Consider the following 23,167-nt stretch of genomic DNA (forward strand, 5'->3'; position numbering starts at 1 on the left):
TTACAATGAACAAAAAGAATTTTATTGGAACGTATACACACAGGTATAACAGAGGTATCTGAGTAATCAAATATGGAATGTTTAAGAAAGTTAAAATAAATAAGGATACCAAGTTTTGCCAGTGCTAGGTCCAGCACCAATATAAGTAAATGCCCTCTGAACAAGTCTGACTCTGACAGGACCATCCCTGCAGAGCCTGTAAAGATTCCTACCACCAGAAAGTGGCCAATAATTGTGGAATACAAAGAGTCACAATAGTGCTTTCTACTGATGTGCATTCACACTGTTTATTCGCTACTTTCGTCTCTTATTTCTTTAATAATATCTATTAAATTCTGAAGTCCAAAAACATAACCCGTGTCTTGGCCCTCATGCACCACGCTATCTTCTCCATAGTACTTGCAGGTTGTGTGGGCAAAGTCTATCATACGGACATCAACAGTACTACCAGTTGGTTTGTAGGCATATGCTCCTGCTGACTCATCTGAAGATTCCTCTGAAAGGTCCTCTAAGTCCTCTGGGTCTGAGTCGACAGCAACTTCCTGCCTTTCCTTTCCATCATAAATGATCAGCAAGGAGCTTGAATAGAAGCGGTAAGACTCCTGTTTCTCTAGGACAGACTTGAGTTCAGTCAGTTTTTTAATAACAGATTCAAAGAGTTCCCTGCGCAGGTATTTGCCATTATGAAAGAACTGGTAAAGTGCTTCTTTAAATCCTTGGACTGAGAGCTTTCTTCCGTGGTATTTATTCATGAACATTAGCTGGCCGGTGCCTGCCTGGTACACCTGCATATACAAACACAGGACAAAAGGAATAGTTAAAAATTGCTGGTAATACTGACTCAAAGCCTTCAGAAAAAAAAAAGAAAAAATCATGCTACGGAAAGCTTTTACAAGATGACATACTACTCTTAAAATTGCTCTTGCACAGTTACAGAAACTGCTAACAACAACAGATGCAGCAGTGTCTATGGAACTTGGAGGAAATGGAAAATTCCTTCAGTTTAGATTTGAGCTTTTCCACTGGGAATGTAAGAATGAAAAGTTTAAGTGAGATTAGGAAAGCTGCAGCCAACATCTCCAAAGTCAAGCTACAACTTGTACCACAGCCACTCGTTCAGCGCATTCCATGCCTCTGCTCACAGGCCTACCAGTTGATTCCCAGAAGGCTGAGCTCTGAGCAACAGCAAATGCTCCTATTTAAAACTAAGGTGTGCCCCATAATCCTCTGCATTGAAAGAAGTCGGAGATGCTCCTGCAGGAAGATTCCTTCCTATAGGAGAGTAGTCTATACACCACACAGCTCAATAATGCCTAAACATTTGGGGCAAGTAAGGATTGCAGCTGCCTCTAAACTTCGTCATTTTCCAGCACAGGTCTACACTGGAAGGTGAACAAATCCCAGCACACTGGGGTTAGGAATGCAGCTCCCACACTTCCATTTCTGCCTCGTGCTTTTCTCCGAAGTTAAACAGTGAGCCGAACACCAAACATGCTGATAGTCATGCTGTGGAACAAGTCCTAGCAAACACTGCTGGCATTCCTGGAATCTACTGGATGGGAGGAGAAAGGCTTCGGAAAAAGCCCCAAATACAAAACAAGTTGTTTCCCATTTGTCACTCTAGGAATACAGAAACAAGTAAATAAAAACTTCAGGTGAAAGTCCACACAACTCTATCTCCTTATTTGACCACGAGTCTTATCACATTTACCAAGCCACTTCTTGTCTGCACTTTGCAACAAATCTACTTTACGCAGTGAAAGACCTGTGGCTTTTCAAAGTCTACACGACAGAACTGATTGCTTCTTAATATTCTGGCAGATTTCCACATGCCTTATTCAAAATGCACGTACTGGCAGCCCCTCCTTTCAAATGTTTCCTACGCTACCCTGAAATGTTTATCAAATCAGTAATTTTACTACACAGTTTTGAATTGCTGCTATGGTGCCGGAGACTGTTCTTGTGCTCAGAGAACGCATTCACTGATGCGGAGCACATGCTGCAGGTTGCTCCTGCAGATGCTGCCACCTTCAACCAGTGATAACCCCCTCACTGAAGGAAATGAAGCACAGCACCTGAAGGATAGCAACACATGGGATGACTACATAAGCCCAAAACCCCACTAACAGAAATGGGTGCAAGTCTGTTGCCCTACAGATAATTAGTTTTCCTCTCACCTGCATGCCACAAACTCTGACTCCAATAACAGCTGATGTACTCTGCTGACACTTGCGAATCTGATTAGCCTTCTTCTCTTCTGAAGCATCATCTCCATGCTGTCGGGTTCCCATCTTAAGGTCCAACACACATGGTACTTCGTATCGAGATGTTAGATTTTCCAGCAAAATGAATTCTGATTAGTTAAGGAACAACCCTCACAATGAGGAATACAGGTTTTAAAACCATTGTCACAGATTTTACAGTCCCACAGTCTTAACTTCAAGCATACCCAAAACATGCCCAGTATATAGCAGCCTATCAAAAAATTAGTTACATAAGCTCAGCATAAAGCAGAGTGAATATCTAGTTCCGGTTCCACTGGTCTCTAGAGCTAAAGATAGGTGAATTTCCACATTAAGTGAAAAAAGTAACATATAAAAATATAATCTGGCAGCTGAGGCACAGACTTGGAAGTATGATGTATTTCCTGTCTAGCAAGAGACAACTTTTTGTGCGGAATGAAGATTTTGAGTGTGTCAGTTACCATTCAAAAAACAGTGAAGCATTTTCACACCACCTCTGAAACACAAAAGTTAAAAAGCACTTCAGAACACCTGTAGTAATACTATTCCAGAGATATCACACACTTCTACTTAGGTAATTTAATAATCATCTACAGTGAAATGGTGGAGATATCAGCCTTGAAATGCTTTCTATTGTTTTGAACAGTTTATTAGTCAGAGGTGTTCTAATAATCCATTCAATGAAACTCTTCACACAATGAATTTGTTTACCTAAATATATAGATAATATTTTTGCAGGATTTATCTGTTGCATTCAAGCCTGCATATAGCAAGACTTCTTTAAATTTTTTCCCCACAGAATGCACAAGGCAGAGATGTTTGTCTACAGTTCCAGAGGACAAAAACAATATGTGCTTCAGCTTTCATGGACTGAGTCACCAGTTTTGTGTTTCTCATGCTCCAATCCTACATGACAATTTATATTAATCTTTTCTTTATCAAAAAGACTCACCAAAAAGAGACTAGTAGAAGTAGACAACTCCAGGCATTGGAAAATCCTCTATATTTAAAAAGGTGCTGAAAGGGAAAGATGATGCTAGCTTTTATGATCACCAATATCAAAACAGTAACGAAAGGTGACAGAAGTCTTCTTTGAAAGCTTTCATTAGTAAACTGTTTTTGTGGAAGACCCCAAACACAGCTTGTTGTAAAACCTTTCCACTAACTAATCCACTACTTGTAAATTTGAATTAAGTTATCTGAATTTCCTAGCCTAGCTTCTTTATTACATGCTGGAAAAGCCCATGTTCTGGAAAATGCTGGCAATCCCTTCAAAGTCACCAAATAAATCATGGCTTCAGAGAGTGTCTCTGGATGAAGCCCGTCCTATACTTTTACCTGGCACATTGAAGAAATAAAAAGCAGAGCCCTACTCATTCCATTGTTATAAGGTACTTTCAGGAAAGGATACTATATTGATTCCGGTGTTTTGCATTTTCCTTCATCCGCTGTAACTGCTGCTGGTGACATTTCATGCTCCAAGGATTATGGTGTTTGAACTGTGAACTGACATTTCCTTTTTTCTCTACAGTATAATACAAGACTTCAGATTTCTTCAGCCACTCAAATTCTTCCTCCAATTTGTGACTAGAAAACAGAATAAAGTGGCAAATTACAGGTCAGGTAGAAAAATAAGTTCTTTAAAGGGGCTGTCAGTGGATTTAACTTTACAAGCTATTTTGCTCACCTTCACTAACAGCTAGCCTAAGCTTTATTTTGCTTTCCATACAACTGGAAAAGTGGCCCATCAACCATTATAAAGCTACTTCCATATTAATATAAATTAGGACATAGTCAAATATGTTACAAAGTAGCAATTCTAGTTATGTATTTTTTTCCTGTGTGAATTACTTCCATAGAAGTAATACAGGTAGCAGTGATATGGTTTAAGATTGATCCTTTGCTCAGGTCACTGTTTTTAGCACAACACATCGCAGCTCACAGTTTACAGTGGGCACAATTAGCATAAATGAACAAGGGGAAAAAGGTCACTAACATGGATAAAGCAGGATTCCTACAGAAGTATGCCATATATAGCAACACTGATATTTTTGTTTTGTTTTTATACAACTATTGTGCTTTTGCAGGTTTTTGGTTTGTTTTGGTTTTTTTAGCTTCAAAAACAACATTGGGAAACCTTTTTTGGTTGACCACAGCAAAGAGAATAATGAAAAGACTCAATGTGCTACTGGGCTGAGGACATATTAGTTTCACTACTAAACTTGTCTGCACTGAAGAGGTCAGGAAAAACAGAAGAAACGAGAGAAAGTTAAAGACTTCTGGAGAATTCTCTGGAATTCTGGAAACTAGATCCTAATGTGACAGCAAAAAATGTTATGCTTCAACACTCCACATTCCAGTTCTCCCTATCAAACTTACTTTTTCATTTTTTCCTCTTTCCTGTGCTGTCGGACCCATTCCTTAGATATCTTCTCATTTTCTAACAACATTGTCTTTTTGTTAGTCCATCGCAACAGCTTACTTTTGGGTTCACAGTCAGAATTATCTAAGTTTTCTAAATTATCGTGGTCCCCATTTAGTGGATATGCTATTAGACACAAATTTCCATCTTCATCTTCTTCAAAGCTCACTGACACCACACCTGAAGAGAGAAAGGACACAGGCAGTTGTGAATTGCTGAAGTGACAAGCCAGCCTTTTAGAACGCATGATTTTATACTAAGAAGATAGCAACTTTGTTTTTTTTCTCTTACCCTGGTCCTTAGTTTCTATCTTGCCACAGGCCATACCCCATCTGCCAACCTACCAAATGTCAAAAGACCTAGACAAAAATGACACCTCACAAAAGACAATTTATCATATTGACAAAACAATGATACAAAAGGTTCTTTTCTCTCTCTGATGCAGTCAAGTGAGAATCAAATAATAACAGGAGACAATTTCAATTAATAAAAGTTTTTATTAATTTAAAAAAACTTGACTGGTCTAACCCTAAGCGAGATGTAAAACATTTGTTAACATCTTGCAGTGAAAGTGACCTGCACAAAAAAAAAAATACACCAAAAGCTTTAAGTTTTGCATGACAGCAAAGCAAAAAGCACTTATCCAAACAGGATTTGGTTAACAGATCCCCAGGGGAAAGAAAAGATTTGCAAGTAGAGCAAAACAAGGAAAATGTCACATTACAATAGAAACTAGTCCAAAAACTTCCACTTAGAATCACCATGTTTAATTATACATTTTCTTCTCCTTTTTGGAATATATTTTATTGATACTGGTTATGCAGCAATCTTGTGAAATAAATAACAAAAATGCAGTACAAAACAAGTATGTTTGCGGTACAGAAATATGGTGAACCTTGAAAGCAATTTTTTTTCTCATCCTCCCCTCAAGAGTCTCTAGAGCACTGCACTGCATTTTAAGAGTCTTAGTGGAGCGCTCTGACAGAGATGTGCTCAGTGCTACATTGGCATGTTTCAGTGATTAATGAAGCCACAACAATTGTCTGAATTGTTTGGTTTTTTGTTGTGGTTTTTAATTTTATTTTTCAGTCCTCTATCTTTATTCTCATATCAGTCTGCACAGTCCTTGCAGCTCATCACTAGGCCCGAGGGGAGAGGTCTCGGCGAGAGATTGGCACTTCTGAGCTGGGCAGGCGGCTCCGAGACCTACAGTAGCTGGGGCAGGGAGTGCAGAAGCTCTGACTGACAGTCCTGCTGCCACAAAGGAAAGGACAACAGGAAAAAAAAGGGGGAGCCAGCTAGCAAATGGCTTTTGGCTTTATCCTGGAAAAAACAACAGAGACGGACCAAATGAGGCCCCTTACACCCCTAAATCCCTCCCCACACTCCCCAAAAAGCCATATACGCTAGTACAATTGTTCTATTACATTTTTGAGAAGTATCATTCAAAGATCACATTTTCTTCCAGTTCAACAGAACTCGTAGTTAGACATGTCAAAAAGTCTCTGTAAACATGCAGGGAGTGTAACTTTCAAATATCTCCTCTGAAGTCTTCCGCCAGTTTCACAAACAGTATGCAAAACTTCATTAAAATCAATGTGCTTTAAAAAGCAACTCCATTTATACAAATGCTTCAGACATATTATTTATTAATTACCAGGCAGCAGTTGATGGAATAACGAAGAGAAAGAAAAGTGTTTCTGTTAACTAGCACAATGCTTAAGAGAACTGGAATTTCCACTCCTACATAACATCTGACTCAGCCTCATCACAGCTACTTGATCCTTGCCTACCTAAATGCCATGAATTTTCATTTCCTTAATGGCAGAAACAACACTGCAAATATTCAACAAGACACCTTACTGACATGTATTTATTGTGATCAAAACCAGTCAGAGGAGAAATCCAAAACAGAGGAGACCACAACTAAGCTTACACAAAACACTGTCAACCCATCTTACCAAATCCCTGTAAACAAAGATTAAACAAGTGGCAAACCAAAATATTTAGAAATCCACAAAAAAGCAGCAGAGAATTACTGAAAACATACACAAGCTGTTAGCTACTTACCTGTGCCTAAGGAAGATATATGGGCTATCACCAGCAGAGCTGCTCTACTCTAATGCTGTTAGTCAGCCCAAACACCAACTTGGCAAGCATTTCCACCCTGCATCTCCAAAGCCTGCCTCAGACAACATCAAAATATATGAAAAGAAAACCCTAAAATCTCTTCCACAGAGAGAAGAAATTTCAGAGATAACAGAGAGCACAGCGCGCTTGCATTTACAGAAAGAAAAAAACTCAACACCACCCTAAGGTTTGGTAACTTACCCTCATATTGCGGAGTGAATTTACGCATTTCTGTTGGGAGAGTCTCATAGAACTGGTGTTCCCTCTGAATAAGGGGTTTACAGATGGTCTTGTCATTAAACCGGAGGACACACGAGTGTCCTCCAACCTGGTGGACAAAAGGCTCGAGCAGGACTCCCTTGGAATAGTGCTCCACTTCCATAGCTCCAAATGCTGGGCTCATCCTTGTAGCACATTAGACAGAAGAAGGCGACAGCAGTGAAGGCAGTTCAGAGCCAGAAGCCTCCGAGACCTGAAGGTGTTTATTCCGATTCAAAAGTCTGTTAAAACAAACACAAGAGAGCGCCGGGCCGTCAGTCTCCCCGCACGCGGAGGCCTGGGCAAGCAAGGCTGAAAAGCGGTGCCGCTACCAAAGCCGGCCGCGAAGGCTGCTCCGAGCCGAGGGGAGCCGAGCGACCGCCGCTCGCTTTACGGAGGCGGCTGACTGCGGGCCCGCTCGGGGCGCAGCCAGCCAGGCACGCCGCGGCCCCGCCCCTCAGCGCGCCGCAGCCAATGGGAGCCTCCGCGGGGCGGGGCGGACAGCCCCGCGGGCGCTCTCCCGGCCCGACCGCGCATGCGCATCGGCGGCGCTGGCCAGGGGGCGAGCTGCGGCTAAAACTCCCGGCGTGTTTTTTTATTTGTTATTTAAATTAAAAATATTGTCGATAAGTCCTGGCGACACCTACTTCAAGTTATGCCTAACGCTCTCCAACGTCCGTTCAAAGAGCCAGACCCACCAGCGTTCCCAGCGATCCCCGCCTCACCGCGCTGAAGGCTACCAGCACACATCCCAGGCAGCCAGAGAAAGCCGTAATTAACACCAAGTTTACAATTCCCCCCTTCCAGACAAGGCCAACAAGCACAGAAACTTGCCGAGGTCCAGGCCGGACACTTATTTCACCGGTTTATTCACAACACCATGCGAGATATTTTAAATATTACGTAGATGTTAACTTTTCAGATAAAAAATATAATGCTAATAAGCCATTTTCCAAGAACTTACTTTTGCGTAAATACAGCAGAAGGCAGTGTTTTGTGCCATCTGCATCCAAAGATCCGCTACTGTACCCCTGTGACTACACACTGCTCAGTTCTGGCCAGCCTCCAGTTTCATGCAGCTTGCAATTCAGTACGCAATTAAAAGAGCAAAACTAAAAAAAAACCCAACCCACCCATGACTGTCTTGATCTGCAGCTTCCAGTTATTTTTTTAAGTTGACTTGCTCTAATTTTAGACCTGAGCTTTAACGATTAACTTTTTGCAGCTAAAAACAACCTCGTACTTACATTGTCTGAAGATCATTACACGAACAATAATGCACTTAATTCAAAGAGACTACAAAGTGTTCTAGGTCACAGGTCTATTTTTATTTGTCCTCCTTAGATATTTAACAGCTTTACACTAACTGGAAAAGCAGAGACCTGCAGGCTTGAAGCAGCGGAGCTAGCAGAACTACAGATGCCTACAGCATGCCCTGTATGTAAGGACATTAATTGAATTAAACAACCAGACTGCTTAAAGAAACAACAGATCAATTAACTGAACTCCAGCTCCTGGAATGTTTACCTGCACCTGAGGATAACAGATCAATAAAGTTTTACTCACTACACACCAGTTAGCTGTTTTTTTCCTCTCCTTTCTTTCAATAGCCTTATTTGACAAAAAGTTACCAGCTTTAAAAACCAAACAACCACAAACAAATCATTTAATAAAGAAAACAACTCAGGTCTTCTCTGCAAAAATATGTAAAATTTAATCTGGAATAGTATTTCCCAGAAACAATACTCTTCTGATTTTCTATTTATATTTTAATATTAGACCAAAATCAGTAAACTTCCCATCTCTATTTGTACTACTTTCCTAGTATTTTTCATAATGCAGCTACTGCATCCTCAGAGAAGTTTCTCATTGACCTCAACATCAACAACTTGACAACTTACAGACACACAGGTAAAAGCCTCTCAGTTCCACTCAAGACAAGCCATTTCCAAAAACCTATTTAGCTACAACCAAGCTGAGCAACACTGCAGTGCCCAGGCAGTCGGAAAGCTGTGTACCCCGGCCTGACCTCAAACACCAGGCAGTCCAATCCACCTCTGCAGCTGCCGCAGTCAGAAGGTGGCACTGTTAGTGCTTTGGACTCATGGACTTGCTCGATGCCTCCCCACAATACCACCCAGTCCACGAAGGACCATACTATTCTCATGTTAGACTTGACTAAGTCAGCTTACCAGCAGCTATATAACATACTTCAGCCTTTCACCAAACACACACTTAGCAAGCCACATTAGTTCCCAAGTAAGCTCTGACTGAGAGTTGCTTCAATTTTAAATTAGAGAAATGCTAAGCTTCAGTCTGTGTTTGTATTTTACAAGTCTTTGTATTTTACAAGTAATTTTACAAGTCTCAAGTTTTCAGCAGGACTTCCCAGAGCCAACAATGCCTCCAGTTTTCTGGAATTTCCCAGGGAAAGCCAGAAGAGTGCCAGCTTTCACTGGGAGGCACAGTTACTTATATACATGATCTTGTGGTGACAGAGCTTTACACTGGCACAGCCACTTTCAATATCACAGTACATCAGCATTACAAGAGCCACTCTAAGACAGCATTACCATTCTGTGGCCGTCTTCCTAATTGCCCCTGATGTAGACACTGATTGGCACCTGCAGCAATTCAAACTTAGAAAGTACCTTGCAACATCCCTTAACCTCAAACACCTAGTTAGGCCTAGTCCTACTGCATCAGAGCAGAGTTGCATCAGGAGTTAAGCCTAGAAGATGTTTACGCCATAGAACTGACTCTAGCAAAAAGAGCCTCCAACACAGACAATGCACAACACCTTGTTTACCCAATACATCTTCAGGGAGCTCATTACTAGCAGCTCACCTTGTTTGCTTTCATATATACCCAAGTGGTCTGGACAACACTTGTAGATGGTGCACTACGTTCACTCAGCAATGGAACTGCCAAGCACAGAATTGGGCAGGACTACTGCTACTTTACTGTTTCCTGAAAAAGTAAGATCTGGCAGCACATCACACAGTGTAACTTCCTATTCAAGGGATAACAAAGCAAGTTTTTATAGCTCTGATGATATAAAAATATCACTTATGAAATATTTAGGCAGGGCTGGTTTTGTGGTTTGTTTTGGTTTGGTTTTTTTGAGAGAAAAATGTTAGAAACATCTATACAAAGTCAAACACAGTGTACCCAGTCCGCATGACCACAAGGCAAATGCGAATCTACCAGAGATAAAGGGGCAAAGTCACAAAAGTAGTTTACTGTGACTGTATTAGTAAGCTCTCCTGTTTGTATCTTCCAAAACCACAATGCAGCTCCCACGTGTTGTGTTTCTCTGAGATTGTCATAGTACGTGCCCCTGCTGAAAAAGCTGTATGAATACAGCCATGCAGTCTAAAACTGTGCAAGAGGACTGCCGAACAGAGCATCAGTAAGGAGTTCCTTGCTATAAAGTCTTTAACTTAGCTCCTTATTTGTGCAAAGCAATTTACTATCTATAATGCATACATGATTTGAACAGAGCAACAGTGCTCAAGAAGGCAGCAAGCCCTCAGAAGCTTGTCAATAATTTAGATTTTAATGAGTCCAGAGGTTTTCATTTGCAATTTGAACAATTAATACATTTTAGTCTTTCAAGATAAGCAGCACAGTTTACCTAAAAATTCAGTTTGTTTTCATCCAGTGAAGTTCTCTCATTTGCAAAAAAGTTCAGTGAGAACTTAATGTTTTTTTCGCTGCATGCTTTAACTTTAACCACTACAATCAGGATTTGTTTGTCATTTTGGCCCTACTTAATATTGGGAATCTTGCCACTCAGATTAACAACAGGACCTGGAGCACAATTGTAATGCCCATCAGAAATGCTTTGCACTGTTTCAGTTATAAATAATCTTACTTCCATAAACAACCTCACAAGTATGTCAAATTGGTTACACTTCCTCAGAAACAAAAACTTTGACCTAAGACCAACAGCTTCAAGCGACATTGATGTCAACCAGCATAAGCACAATGCAGTTCTTCACTCCCTTTCCTCTGATTCTACAGCCTGTTTGTTTTCAATGCTCTTTGGACAAGAAAGAGCCCAGAACAGCTGGGTTTAGGCAGTTTTCCCAGATACCAAATGCAGGCTCAGTGTACCCTGCCCTTTCTTTCCTATGTGCTTTTAAGTGCCTTTGGATAAGATCTTTTGTTCAAAGGACACATCACCAAAAAAAGCAGACGTACTATTCCTTCACATGTCAAGCATTTTAAGAGAAAAATCTAACATAACTTGAAGGAAGCAAGTAAGAACTCATCTAGACACAATAACAATAGCTTGAGCAATGTCATTCTTACAGTAAGCAGCAAAAGATGTTTACAACCCAAATCTGTAAAACAGAAGTGACATGAACACACATCTTGCTCTAATTCACATGTGACAATGACTATCAAAACAATATTGCAATAAACTCATGTTTTCAGACTTTTAATATTAATCTCAGGTGACGGCATTCTTTGGAAGGTATTTCATGTCATTACAGATTCTCAACTTAGTCCCATACGTAATTGCATTAACGAACACATCCTCTGGAGAGCACAGCTGAATTAAGCAGCAGCTCCCTCCTTCATAACAATCTCAGAAACACCATCTCTTCCCAAAACTTTGTAACAGCAGAATTACTGATGCTGAGCTGCCCTCCTAACCAACCTGTTAAAACTGGGTCCTCAAGTGCAGACTTTTTACTTTAGGTAGTCACTATTTGGAGCTCCAAATAGCCATAAATCAGCTTTACAGTGACAGAAATAGCAAGGCAGCAAAGCTTTCTGCCTGGCCTTTTCTCAGTGAGCTGGGTAGTGCAAGAAGGAAGCTGAAGCGGTAGCTACTGGCAGAGCAGAGCTGCTGCAGGACGCTATAACCCTGGCTGAACCAAAGTAAAGCCCCTTCCCAAGATTCAAGGAAACAGAGGAATGGCACAGCCAGCCAACAGGAGGAAAAATGTATCAGTGACCCATTAGAGAAGGCAAAGAGAAAGCTGCTTCGACCTGAAGAATACTCAGGAAGAGGTGAATACCAGCTGAGAAAGGACATGAAGAGGCAAATATCAATGCAGAAAGCGTATGGTATGAGAGCCCAAATTTGCCTAGTCTAACACTGGTAAGGAATTGCTTCTAACTTTCACTTAAGTTGTTGCTTAGCTCATGAGTTGAAGTTACTCTGGTGTGTTCTGCTCCAGAAGCTCTTAAGACTAGAATGGGAGATACTCAAATCCTCTAGTATCCAGTCAGCTGCCTTAAGACACTACCAGAAATACAAAACTACATTTTAAAGATGAACTGCATATAGATTAGGGAGCAAACCCTGTACAACAGATTATGTTCATTTTTAATAGAAAAATCATGTTTCAATAGATTCCTAACTTTGAGAATATTATACCTCTAAATATAATGCAAATACGCTACTAGGATGCTTTTGAATCCTTTTGTATCTTTAATACTAACAATACAACTAAATTTAAGCAATAAAAACTATAGTTTTTAACTTTTTATCTCATTAAGGTAGAAATGCGGAGCCCACATAATAAAGTGCTCATATAAATCCTATGGTTTTGGAAAAAGCCTTAAAAGCAGCCTTAAATCCTGCACAATTACAGGAAGCAAACACTTACTCTGGTAACTAACGTTAAGGGAAAAGTTATCTTCAGTACAAGAGTACATTGTCAATTCTCAGATTTTGTTTTTCATTGTAAACAAAAAACTGTCCCCTAAACAGCAAGTAATGCAAATTTAATACAGCTGACTTAATTTTCAACATCATGGGAGATAAGAGGGGCAGGGCCACAGCATCAAGCATGGAGGAAGACATCACACAAGTGAGCGTATTGCTTTTTAGTTGTCTCATTTTCTGTTTTCCCTAAATGCAAGAACAAAATATGACACAAGGCAGCAACATGCTGTAGGTCTTCGCAACATTCACTACAAATTTGACTAGTGTCTAGAAATACCCAGACCCACAAGGTATTTCAGAAAACTACTCCATTGAGCTTACTTTAGAAGAAAGACTAGAGTGGAAAAAACCCACCTTTTTCATTAAGTATAACTTTAAGCCAAGAGGTTGTGATGACAAAAAAAAGAGGATGCTGAGCTATAAGTTTCTACAGAAGTCAAGGTTATTTAAGCTCTTCTGCAGCAAATCAATGTAACATTCATTAAGTTATCTCCACATGACTTGTACTCAGAGATGAGTAAGCATGAAGTTTTATAAAAATACTCAGCAGGAACACTTGCAAATCCAAGAGTAAAATACCAAGGGCTCCACACCTACATATTGAGACTACATGTGCATTCTCTTTCCAAGCAGAAATACTTTTGCTACAGCCTTCACTGGTAGTAAAATCATGAGGGTGATGGGAGTCAGGCACTGTAGTGATGAGTCTATCATAACCACCCACAGATACAGGAAGTCAAAAAAGAGTAAATTCTTCTTGCTGAATGTAGGGTGCTTGGGCTAGACCAATAAAAGAAACCACCTGCTTGTTAAAAGTGCTGATATAATGTAATTTTCTCTCTCTTTTTTTAATCTGTCCTTATTAAATGGCTGGTAACTGCAGCACCACATTGCTGTAGTTTGGAAAATGAAAGAACTTCTCTAGATAAAAATGAAAAAAAAAATCCTTGAATTCACTTAATCACACAAAACAGGAACCCTCTAGGAACCCAGAATTATACATGAACTTATGCACAAAGTTTCTACAAAACAAGACTGCAAAACTCTTTGGAGATGTGACAGAGCTAACTGGATAGCAGCAGTCTTGGCCCATCAAGGTAGAACGCTAATCCTATTTTTAACATTAGACTGTGAACAAAAGATTCCCACTAAGAAAGAATGCATGCTTCTTATTGGGTGGAAAGTATCTATTCATCAGCTCAATAAATTAAAGCAGCAGCCCTTGCCCTCCTCCATACCAATTACAGGAACTCCCTGTATCAAGTTGTATACATTTTTTCCTGCTGTATTATTGGAGGAATTTAACAATAAAATTCAATAACATCCACTGGCATTAGATTTTAAGAAAATTCTATGCCTTGTGCCCAGAGCTCATCTATCACTGGCACATGACAAGCCAAACACAGCTGAAATAGTATTTAGTGGGTTTTTGGTTGTTTGGTTTTTTAAGTGTTGCAACATTTTTGTAAACATTTAACAGTGTAACATATCTTCAAAAACACTACTTAAACAAATCTCTAGGGAGTTTAAAACTGCAGAAAAACATCCTGAAATGCCCTAGGTTCTTCTGAAGGCCTCAGGTCAGGTATGTCACACCTAAAGGTACTACTCCTCTAGACTTTTTTTCCCCTCCACTGAAAGGAGAGGACAGTCCAACACTGGCTACAATGGCAAAGGACTCAAGTACTACATTCAAGATCCTGTTCTGCTATGAACTTCAAGAGTATAAACGAGCACCCTTAGAGATCTCCCCCCCCAAACAGAGCATCAGGCCTCTTACATCCACTAAGAATTCTGTCTATAATATAGAAATGAAAGATGATGCACCAAGATGCAGAAAAGTGTGTAGAAAGATGCACTTTTCAGCACTTTTTTTTTTAAACTAGCAACATGTTTATGTTACCTCATTTTACTCTCTAAACAGAGTTGCAGTTCTAGTTTTGTCTTCTTTAAATATAACCAAACACAGTAGTAGTTACTATGAGAAATAAACACTGCCACGCAGGTTAAGACGTGTCTTTTACACCTGGAAATTTACCACCACATCTGCAGAGACACCTCTTGTAGCAAATACAAAAAGCCTTTTCAATACAACCTTAACAGATGAAACTAAGAATTATGGAACAGAAAGTATAACATATTAAGGTAGTAAACTATAAACAAAAAATCTGAAGTTGCATAATGTTCTGTTAATGCTCTTCATGCACAATCATTATCTCTATCTTCCTTAAACGAGCTCTACATTACTACAAGAAACCCAGTTACCCAATCCTTTTGTCTGGGAAAGCAAATCAAGTAACCAAGGCAGTCTCCCAGAGCTGCTTGTTTTTTCTTAGCAGAAGCATGCACAACAGCCCCTCAGCTGCCATTTCTTAAACCTCAGTGAGGAGGTCATGTGCTCAGTACAATTAATATTTCAAGATCCCAAAAAGCAACAGCTTTCAGCTTTCCCTGCACCATTTGTAATCCGTAAGCTTAGCAACTACATACTCAAAGCCCTGAAGAAATGCCAGAGTTTTACCTCTCAAGTAAAGCTATTTTATCTCCCTAGAACTAAAATAAAGCCAAGTTATAGGTTACTAAGCATACTCGGCCAGAAAAGAGCATGCAATTCTGATCCGTGCAGTTTTTCCAGGGATTGTGTAATTTAAGAACTAGCTTCTTTTCCAAGTAAAAAGCCATGGAAACTAAGAAGCTACTTAAACTTCCTATTTAGAAATCGATCCATCTTAAAACAGCATTCTGCCATCAGCAACTAAAAACACCAGTTGCCATAAAAAGACAATACTGCCCTTTGTCATGGAGAAACCAAAATAGCATTCAGCCTTTAATCTTCTGAAAATATGACAGCAAGAGCTAAATTGTGTGCATTACACACATGGAAGCGTTATTCAAGACACCCAAACCCCCAGAAATTCCAGCATTAAGATTAAAAATAATCCAAGGCTTTGCCTTTCTCATTACCATGAATTTAGCAGTCTGGAAACTGTGTTTCCAGCCACTCGATAAAAGAATGTGGTATCTTTGTGACCAGCCCTTGAGTTGTGACCAATTTGCCATATACAAGAAGTTGCTCAAGAGGACAACTGTCAAGTCCTCTTCAAAGGTCACATCCACTTAACTACACAAAGATTTTCTCTGTCTGTATTCAGAAATTCCAATTCCTAATACTTTTTATCCACAAGCACTAGCAGACCACAGGACAAGACTGTTACATTTAAGCTTAGATGCCCAAATCCTATAATCCAGTCTAACTCCTTGAGCAAAAATTTCCAGAGGAACACAAAGCAAAGATCATCTACTACAGAAAGAATGGTGTCCAAAACGCATGGTTACATATTTCATGCGTTCCATTTATGTGTATATTCATCTATACCATCAACATACTTCAAATGAAGAAGTTTAGTCTGCATTTGTAGAAAATGGTTGAAAAGTAGTCCAGAAGGAGATAGGCATCCGACTTGAAATACACATCCACATTTTTAACTATAATGCTTCAAGTGTGGCTTCTGAGACTTTACTTCTGATGATCATGATAGATGGAGTTTTTGCTCCACAACAGCTCAAGTTCATAAGATGCATTTAACATTTAAATTGTATTTATGTTTCAAAATATTTAATACTACTGAAAACACATCTCAGACAACACAACCCCGACTTGCATCTTGGAAGAGTTTATATGATTCGGTGACCTCTACATGCTCTTTCCCTACAAAGGGTTATGAAAGTAACTTGGTCCTAAGACCTTGAACACATATTTCCTTCCAGAATGACTGAGCAATTCTGTAAGTTCAAATCCCTAAAACACAAAAGAATAATTTCACTGTGCTTCTTGCTAAACTGCAGCAGATTGGACATAAGCAAGTAAGGACAGGAGAGGAATCTTACAAGACAGACTCTGACGTGGCACAACAAAACCAAAGGGAAAGTTGTGACTGTTTCCCCTGGTAAATTTAATTTCAAGCACAGTCTCTTCCTAGTAAAAGGGACAAGGACCTTTTATACAAACACACCTGCACAGTACTTCAAAAATGCTTTTTAAAAAATATTTACATATTTCATGTTTCATCTTTCAGTGATCTCTTAGTACACCATGGGGTGCCAGTTACAGGCTCACCATAATAATCATTGTCAAATAATTAATCCATTTTAATCTCATACAGTTCACATATTCAAACAACTGCATAAAACCACTTGAAAAAAATCTTATAAATTTCAGTAATGTTTGAAAGGAAGCTTTTGCAGGAGCTTGGCTGTATTGCTTTCATCCCCCCTCAGGCTGAAGATACATTTAATGATGTGAAAGAGCTACCTAGCTTTATTAGCCCAGGTAACGGACACAACTATAGTAAATCTTATTCCCTTAAACACATCTGTTGCTTTACAGACAATCTTTATAGCAGCCAGTGACTACAGCACAAGCAAGTGTGGCTTGCACAACTGTCTTCAAAGAGAAACCATCACTAACCAAAAAGGGAAGACTCAAACAGGATGATTGCCAAAACCCTATTTTCTCTTCAAAAGCCTGCAATACAGCACCACCATCCACACTGTGCTCATGTTTCAGTTCTGTATTTCTATAACACAGCATACTGTCAGGAAAAGAAATAAATTTCAAGAAGTCAAGCTTATGAAAGACCATTTTATTTTTTGGAAGCAAACTGTGGATAGTGATGTTAAATCTTTTTTGCACTTTAAAACAAGAAATCAGCATTTACATTTAATTATGTGAAAGGTTTTGTTTCAACAGAACAACTGGATGACAGTCCTCCTCCTCCCAGGCAGCTCACTGCAGCTCAATCAGCATTTACTTCATTCACCCCTCATCCTTGAGAGACTATTTATTTCCAGGAATTCTGGAATGAGTCTCCAAACCATTTTGTTCCCTCCCCATCTAGAACTACACCCTCAACTTTAATATTCACAATGTCCCTTCAGAAAACTGACTGGTTCTATTAAGTCAGATCCATATTTTTTCCTAAGTTAGCTTGAACAGATTCCCAGTTACAATGCTAGTTATATCAGTATGAACACATCTACCCAACAATTTCACCTTGTACCTCCAACTAAGTTGGATCAACCTTCTGAAAGAGCTAACACCTCAGAGACATCAAGATGATGCCTATCACGTCAGCAGTTTCACTTCTCATCTTTGTAAGAAGGAACTACATTAATCTGACATCACCATAAAAAAAACCCACAAACAATTGCCATCACATTGACCCCATATACCCAAAACACAAGGCAGATAAGTTACTGTTCTTCTGGGAAAAGACATGAAAAAAGGAAAAGAGCAAGTGTTAAAAGACAGAGGTCATCTTCAATAAGCATGAATTAGGCAGCACCCACAACTGATAAGGTTTCAGGCAGTGCAGAAAATTTCTGCATCACAGCATTGCACAGTTATTTGGGTAATCTCAAAGCCCTCTGCACTTCAAGAACATAAAAATCAACATTTTTGCTGTGCTCATTCTAATACAGATTCTGGCACACCCTCCCCCAAACCCTTGCTTCTTTTAAGTATGATTTTTCTGAGGAAAAATAGCCTAAATAATTGTATCTTCTGTCCTTGAGTTTGTTCACTCACCAACCTGGGGCATCATTAACCAGTTTCAGCAAGTCATCTGAATTTTTTTCCCATTCCTTCCAACTTTTTGGATGTCAACACAGCAGGACAGAAGACAAGGACCAAGAGAGGCAGTACAGCTGAAAGACTACTGCGTGAATCCAGTATTTGTCTGTTTTGTTTGGCCTATTAACTGGCTGATGAGCACATACGAAGCTCCAGACCAGCCACCGCCTGTGCTGTCTCTTGCCCAACCATTCATCATGGCACATGCACAGAGTTTGCCTTCATAAAGCGAGACTCTCAGCGGTAAAAAACATTTTACAAGAAAGCCTTTCTTTTTCCAGTAAAACAATGCAAAACTAGGCACTAACTGGTTCCAATAGACAATCCTCCATATGCATCAGCAATCCAGACACAGGGTCAAAGACTGCAGGTTAAATATCTCATAACCAGTAGAGCGAAAGAGTACTTTCTGTACCTATTATGAAGATTATCAATTACCTTATTCTAACACAGTGTATCTTTCTGAGACACAGTCAGGACTTCAAAGACTTAATACTACACAAGTCAAGACGTTGCAAAAGATTTCAGTGATTTCAACTTCCTAAGTACCCGATTAAACACAACCAATGTTAGATCTTCATGTGAACAAACAACTTTGATTCTATTATGTCTTCCAGTATTTCAGACTTTGCAGGAGGAGAAATTTCTAGCTACTTACAGCATATATTGTGTCATACGGCATTTTGCAAAAAGGGGGGGGGGGAAGAAGGAATTATTTTGAAACAAAATAGTAACGAAAGGCCCAAAAACATCATTCTAATGAGATATTTCTAACAAAAGCTATAGAAATGCACATTTGCAATTGTATCTTAAAACTCTAAATTGTAGCCTCTTAATATTTGAAAACTATCCCTATATTGTTTCAAAGATAGAATAACCTTGGGCAAGACAGAAAGCCAGATAAAAGAATTAGTGAGAGGAAAAATCCTCTCCCCGCAATGGAAAATTTTCATCTCTTCAAGCAAGGCACAGAGATGCTCAGCCGGACCTGTGTTGCCTGGAAACCAACCGCAGCTTCTTGCCAACAGGGACCAGCTAAGCATCAGCAAATTCAACAACTGTAAGTGGATGAACTGAATGAGAGGCAGCAAGTTTTTTCCATACACCAGTGTAAAAACCTGATAGCTTTCAGATAATGGTTCCAAGCCCATGCTCACTAGATACACAAGAATTATGAATGTACAATGTCAGCATAATAAAGTTTAAAACTCCACTGTACTTAGCTCTTATCCCCCACACTTCTGGGTATAGCTAGAGCAGTAGAGCGCATTAAAATAAAAATTTTTAGTCACAACTCAATTTCTGCCCTTTCAATCTTTTGATGCAGTATTTGAACTTTTGGAATACCTTCCTACCCATTAAACAAGTTTGGTGTTTAAGCACTGGTGCAGAAATATTAAGGAAACCAATGAACTACTTCAAGAAGGAAGAAGCTACACCTCAGCTTAGCATTATAAACCACATCAAATCATGCTTCACTTCAAAACCCTGCCTTTGCCCCTAGCCTTTCCTACTCAAAGTGCAGCAACCCGGGCAGGACTGCATCAGAAGCATTACCAAGGAGACATTTGTTTTGCCTATTCTGGATCCAGAACTGCTCCCAATCTTGGGCAGGCACAGACTCGGCTACAGGAGCAGCACTCCTGACCTCCCAGAGAAACACCTCAGCTGTCTCCTGAATTCCAAACACCATCGGATGAGAATCAAAGGTAACTGACATTTAATACCAGTTACTCCAGAATTTCCCCAATCTTAGCCAATTCACTGAAAGTATTCAGACAGTAAAGAATTAAAGATTTTTAAGAATGACTTCTATTTAATTTATCCCTTAAATTCCACAAGGATATTGTATCTAATGTCGCTAGTGAAGTAGGTCTTCCACCATCAACCTGACAGAGTACATTTCCCTGCCTCCACCTATTCCTAAACCAAAAGCGCAGACATTTGTGTCCTAGCACCACAGCTGACAGACTGAGACATCCTTAGTGCCTCAATGTTCATACCCTTCCCCCATCCTTTAAAAGAAAAAACATCCCCAAAACACCCTCTCACACTCCCCAGCTGATTAGAGAACAGTTAAAGTACCACCATACCAGTGACCTGGCTAGAAGCCTATCTACTGACAGGCAACAGAGTTTCATCCTCTAACATCTTTTCTCATCCTCTTTTTTTAAAACCATGTGCCTGACAAATCTGAAGTCTTCCTTGCAAGCCACTGGTAGGCAAAGAATTTTTGAGCATAAAGCCCAGCATTCATATGACTGACCACTATCCAGTTTTCCAGCTCCTTCCCAAGTTACCACACAACATGGTTATGATGGCGGTGACCTACCTTTCCTCAAGAAGAAACAGCAGCATAAAGCTTACATTACTTGTATGACCAAAGTACCACAGATAACAGATTATTATTTCAGAAAGGTATAAACAGCAGAGACAGAAAAAGTAGAAAAATGGCTTTTCAATTAAATGAATTAATATAAATTTATGAAATGCTACCTGGCCAAGTTTAAGGTCTGAAATTTTTACAAACAAGTACATATGAATGGCTGTAATCCTTTCCTGAAATCCTTCCTGCGACCCTTAAGCAGGAGACACTTCTGAGCACTTAAGATTATTCCTTTTTGAAGAAATTTTCCTGAATTCTAGCAGTTAAATCATTGGGTTCTTCCTCATTTAGTAATATACTTTAATCAAAAAAAAGTTACAGTAACAAGCTAGAAGATGCTAAACAAGTCAAATTTAAACAAATTAATCAACCTGTTTTTGAAATACACATATTTGTGCGTGGATGCATGTATATATAAACCCAGTTTCCATTCCTTAATGTTATCCTAAGTCCTGAAAATATGCAAATTAATTTCAACTTAAAGGCAACTTTACATTTTACAAATAGCTTTTATCTTATATAAGCAAAGTTATGAGCAAAGATGCCAATTCTTAGATGTTTAAAAGCCAAAACAACCCTGACCGTGTTATTCTCAAGTGTCAAATTTGAACTGTTCTACTCTTACTTCACCGTTACATCAAGTAGTGATCATTAACACACCATCTGAAAAATTAAAACAAACTCACATTAGCTTTAGTGTTCAACTAAATATTACAGCAAAATTCTAATTACAATATTTGACACTGAACTATCCCCTTAGATGTTCATGAGTCAAAAAAACCCCCATATGAGCACTGGATGCATTTCTAAAACACCTGAGTATATGGAACACATAAGGTACTATGTCAAGAAAAAAAAAAGACAAGCTAAAAGTAGAGGGCAATTAAATTCCAACATGTATCAGGAAAGATATCAGTGTTAAACATGCGTACTTTTCACAGTGGAATTAAGGCCAAGGACATATCAGGGTGTAACTACCAACAGGCTGTTATTCTATCAACAACGATAACATTTATTTTCTTAAGCTGAATGCCGATTTCCAAAGCCTCAACCGTAAGTGTTTTTGTTTGAGAGCTTGAGGGCCCCAAGCCACGTTAACAAGGTATTATAAATCTGCGATGCTCAAACCAGCTCATAACAAGACGTCACCCAGTATTTCCGTTTTACACAGAAAAAGGGTATTCATGAGCAAGACGTCCAATTATACAACACATCCCGAAGCACCCTATTTCGTAATACTACCGAATGTATGAAACAGTCGTTAAACCTGCAGCACATCCATCACCCAGGCAAAATGGAAAACCAACGTTTTATGATTCAGACAGATGAGAACCGCTGAGTAACAGCAAGGGGCGACAACCAGCTCCGGGGTCACCAAGCCACCTAACACCGCATAACTGCAGCCCCTCCGCAATGAGCCAGGGCTGCCCTACACCCACCGCCCCCCTGCACAGCCCCACAGGAGAGGGCAAAGCTGGGCAGGAAGCGCGATACGGCGCGCGAACGGGGATCCTCCGTGACCGTTGCCGTCCGCTCCCCCCCTCCCCCAGACCAAACTCCTATCTCCCGGGGGTGATGCCAGGCCACAGCCCTACTCCCGCTCCCCCGGCGGGGAAACCAGGGCAGTGCCGCCCTCCCTTCCCGCTGAGCCTGGGCAATGCCCCCCCCCCTGCCACACACCCGAGGCTGCCGCCGAGCATCCCCCGCGGGAAGCCGGGCAGCCGCCTACCCCCCGCCTCCGTCAGGCCTGACACCGACCTCCCGCGACGGGCGGGGCTGAGGCCTGCAGAGACAGGGCCCCGCCGAACCTCACACCCCAGCGGCAGCCCCCGGCCACCCCCTCAGAGCCGATCGCCCCGGGGGAGAGGGGGCATAGCGGCGGGTTCGGTGAGAGCCCGCGATGCCGGGCGGGCCAGCGAGCCCGGGGAAGCGGCGGGACGCGCCCGTTACCTGGTGTCGCGCCAGCACCAGCGGCAGCTTTGCCTCTTTTGTTCCTGAGACGTCAAAATGGCGGCGCGGCGCCGGGCCGGCCCTCCCCCACCCCAGTACGCCCCGCCCTCCCGCTCGCCTTCCTATTAGCTCGGCCCGCACCGCCGTGCGCTGATTGGGCGGCCGCGAGAGCCGCTGTTGCTAGGGCAGCCGGGGCGGGCTTGGGGTGTAGGGCACTCTGGAGGTGCCGCAGGTCCGGGCAGCGCTCGGCGCCCTCGGGGCCTCCCCGTCCTTCTCCGCAGCCCGGCCTGGCTGCACACCCCTTCCAGGGAAGCCATGGGGAGGCGGGGATGGCCGGCCTGCTCCGTAGAGTCGAGGCCTGGGAAGTACGACTGCGGGGAGAAGCCTCCGAGCGGGACCTGCCCCGTCTTTGCGAGGCAAACACAGGACGTGGCTTCCAGCTTTGCGAGGCGAACGCCTG

General features: G+C 40.9%; 1 protein-coding gene across 6 annotated transcripts; it reads right to left on the reverse strand.

The window, feature by feature from the left end:
- IP6K2 (inositol hexakisphosphate kinase 2) lies at window positions 1-22,801 on the reverse strand. Of its 6 annotated transcripts, XM_054838134.1 has the most exons (7): window positions 22,708-22,779; window positions 21,340-21,420; window positions 6,997-7,295; window positions 4,623-4,845; window positions 3,655-3,830; window positions 2,178-2,353; window positions 1-785 (listed from the first exon to the last, which is right to left on the reverse strand). In XM_054838134.1, the coding sequence occupies exons 3-7, from the start codon at window positions 7,196-7,198 to the stop codon at window positions 288-290; spliced, it is 1,275 nt and encodes a 424-aa protein (XP_054694109.1). In that variant the 5' UTR covers window positions 7,199-7,295; window positions 21,340-21,420; window positions 22,708-22,779; the 3' UTR covers window positions 1-287. The 6 variants fall into 6 exon arrangements, with proteins under 6 accessions (XP_054694109.1, XP_054694113.1, XP_054694110.1 ...); XM_054838138.1 differs by lacking the exon at window positions 21,340-21,420 and having other exon boundaries at window positions 22,708-22,801; XM_054838135.1 differs by lacking the exons at window positions 21,340-21,420; window positions 22,708-22,779 and adding an exon at window positions 22,516-22,533.
- Between the last annotated feature and the right edge of the window lie 366 nt (window positions 22,802-23,167).

Source organism: Grus americana, chromosome 11, assembly GCF_028858705.1.
Source record: "Grus americana isolate bGruAme1 chromosome 11, bGruAme1.mat, whole genome shotgun sequence".
NCBI classification, from domain to species: Eukaryota; Metazoa; Chordata; class Aves; order Gruiformes; family Gruidae; genus Grus; species Grus americana.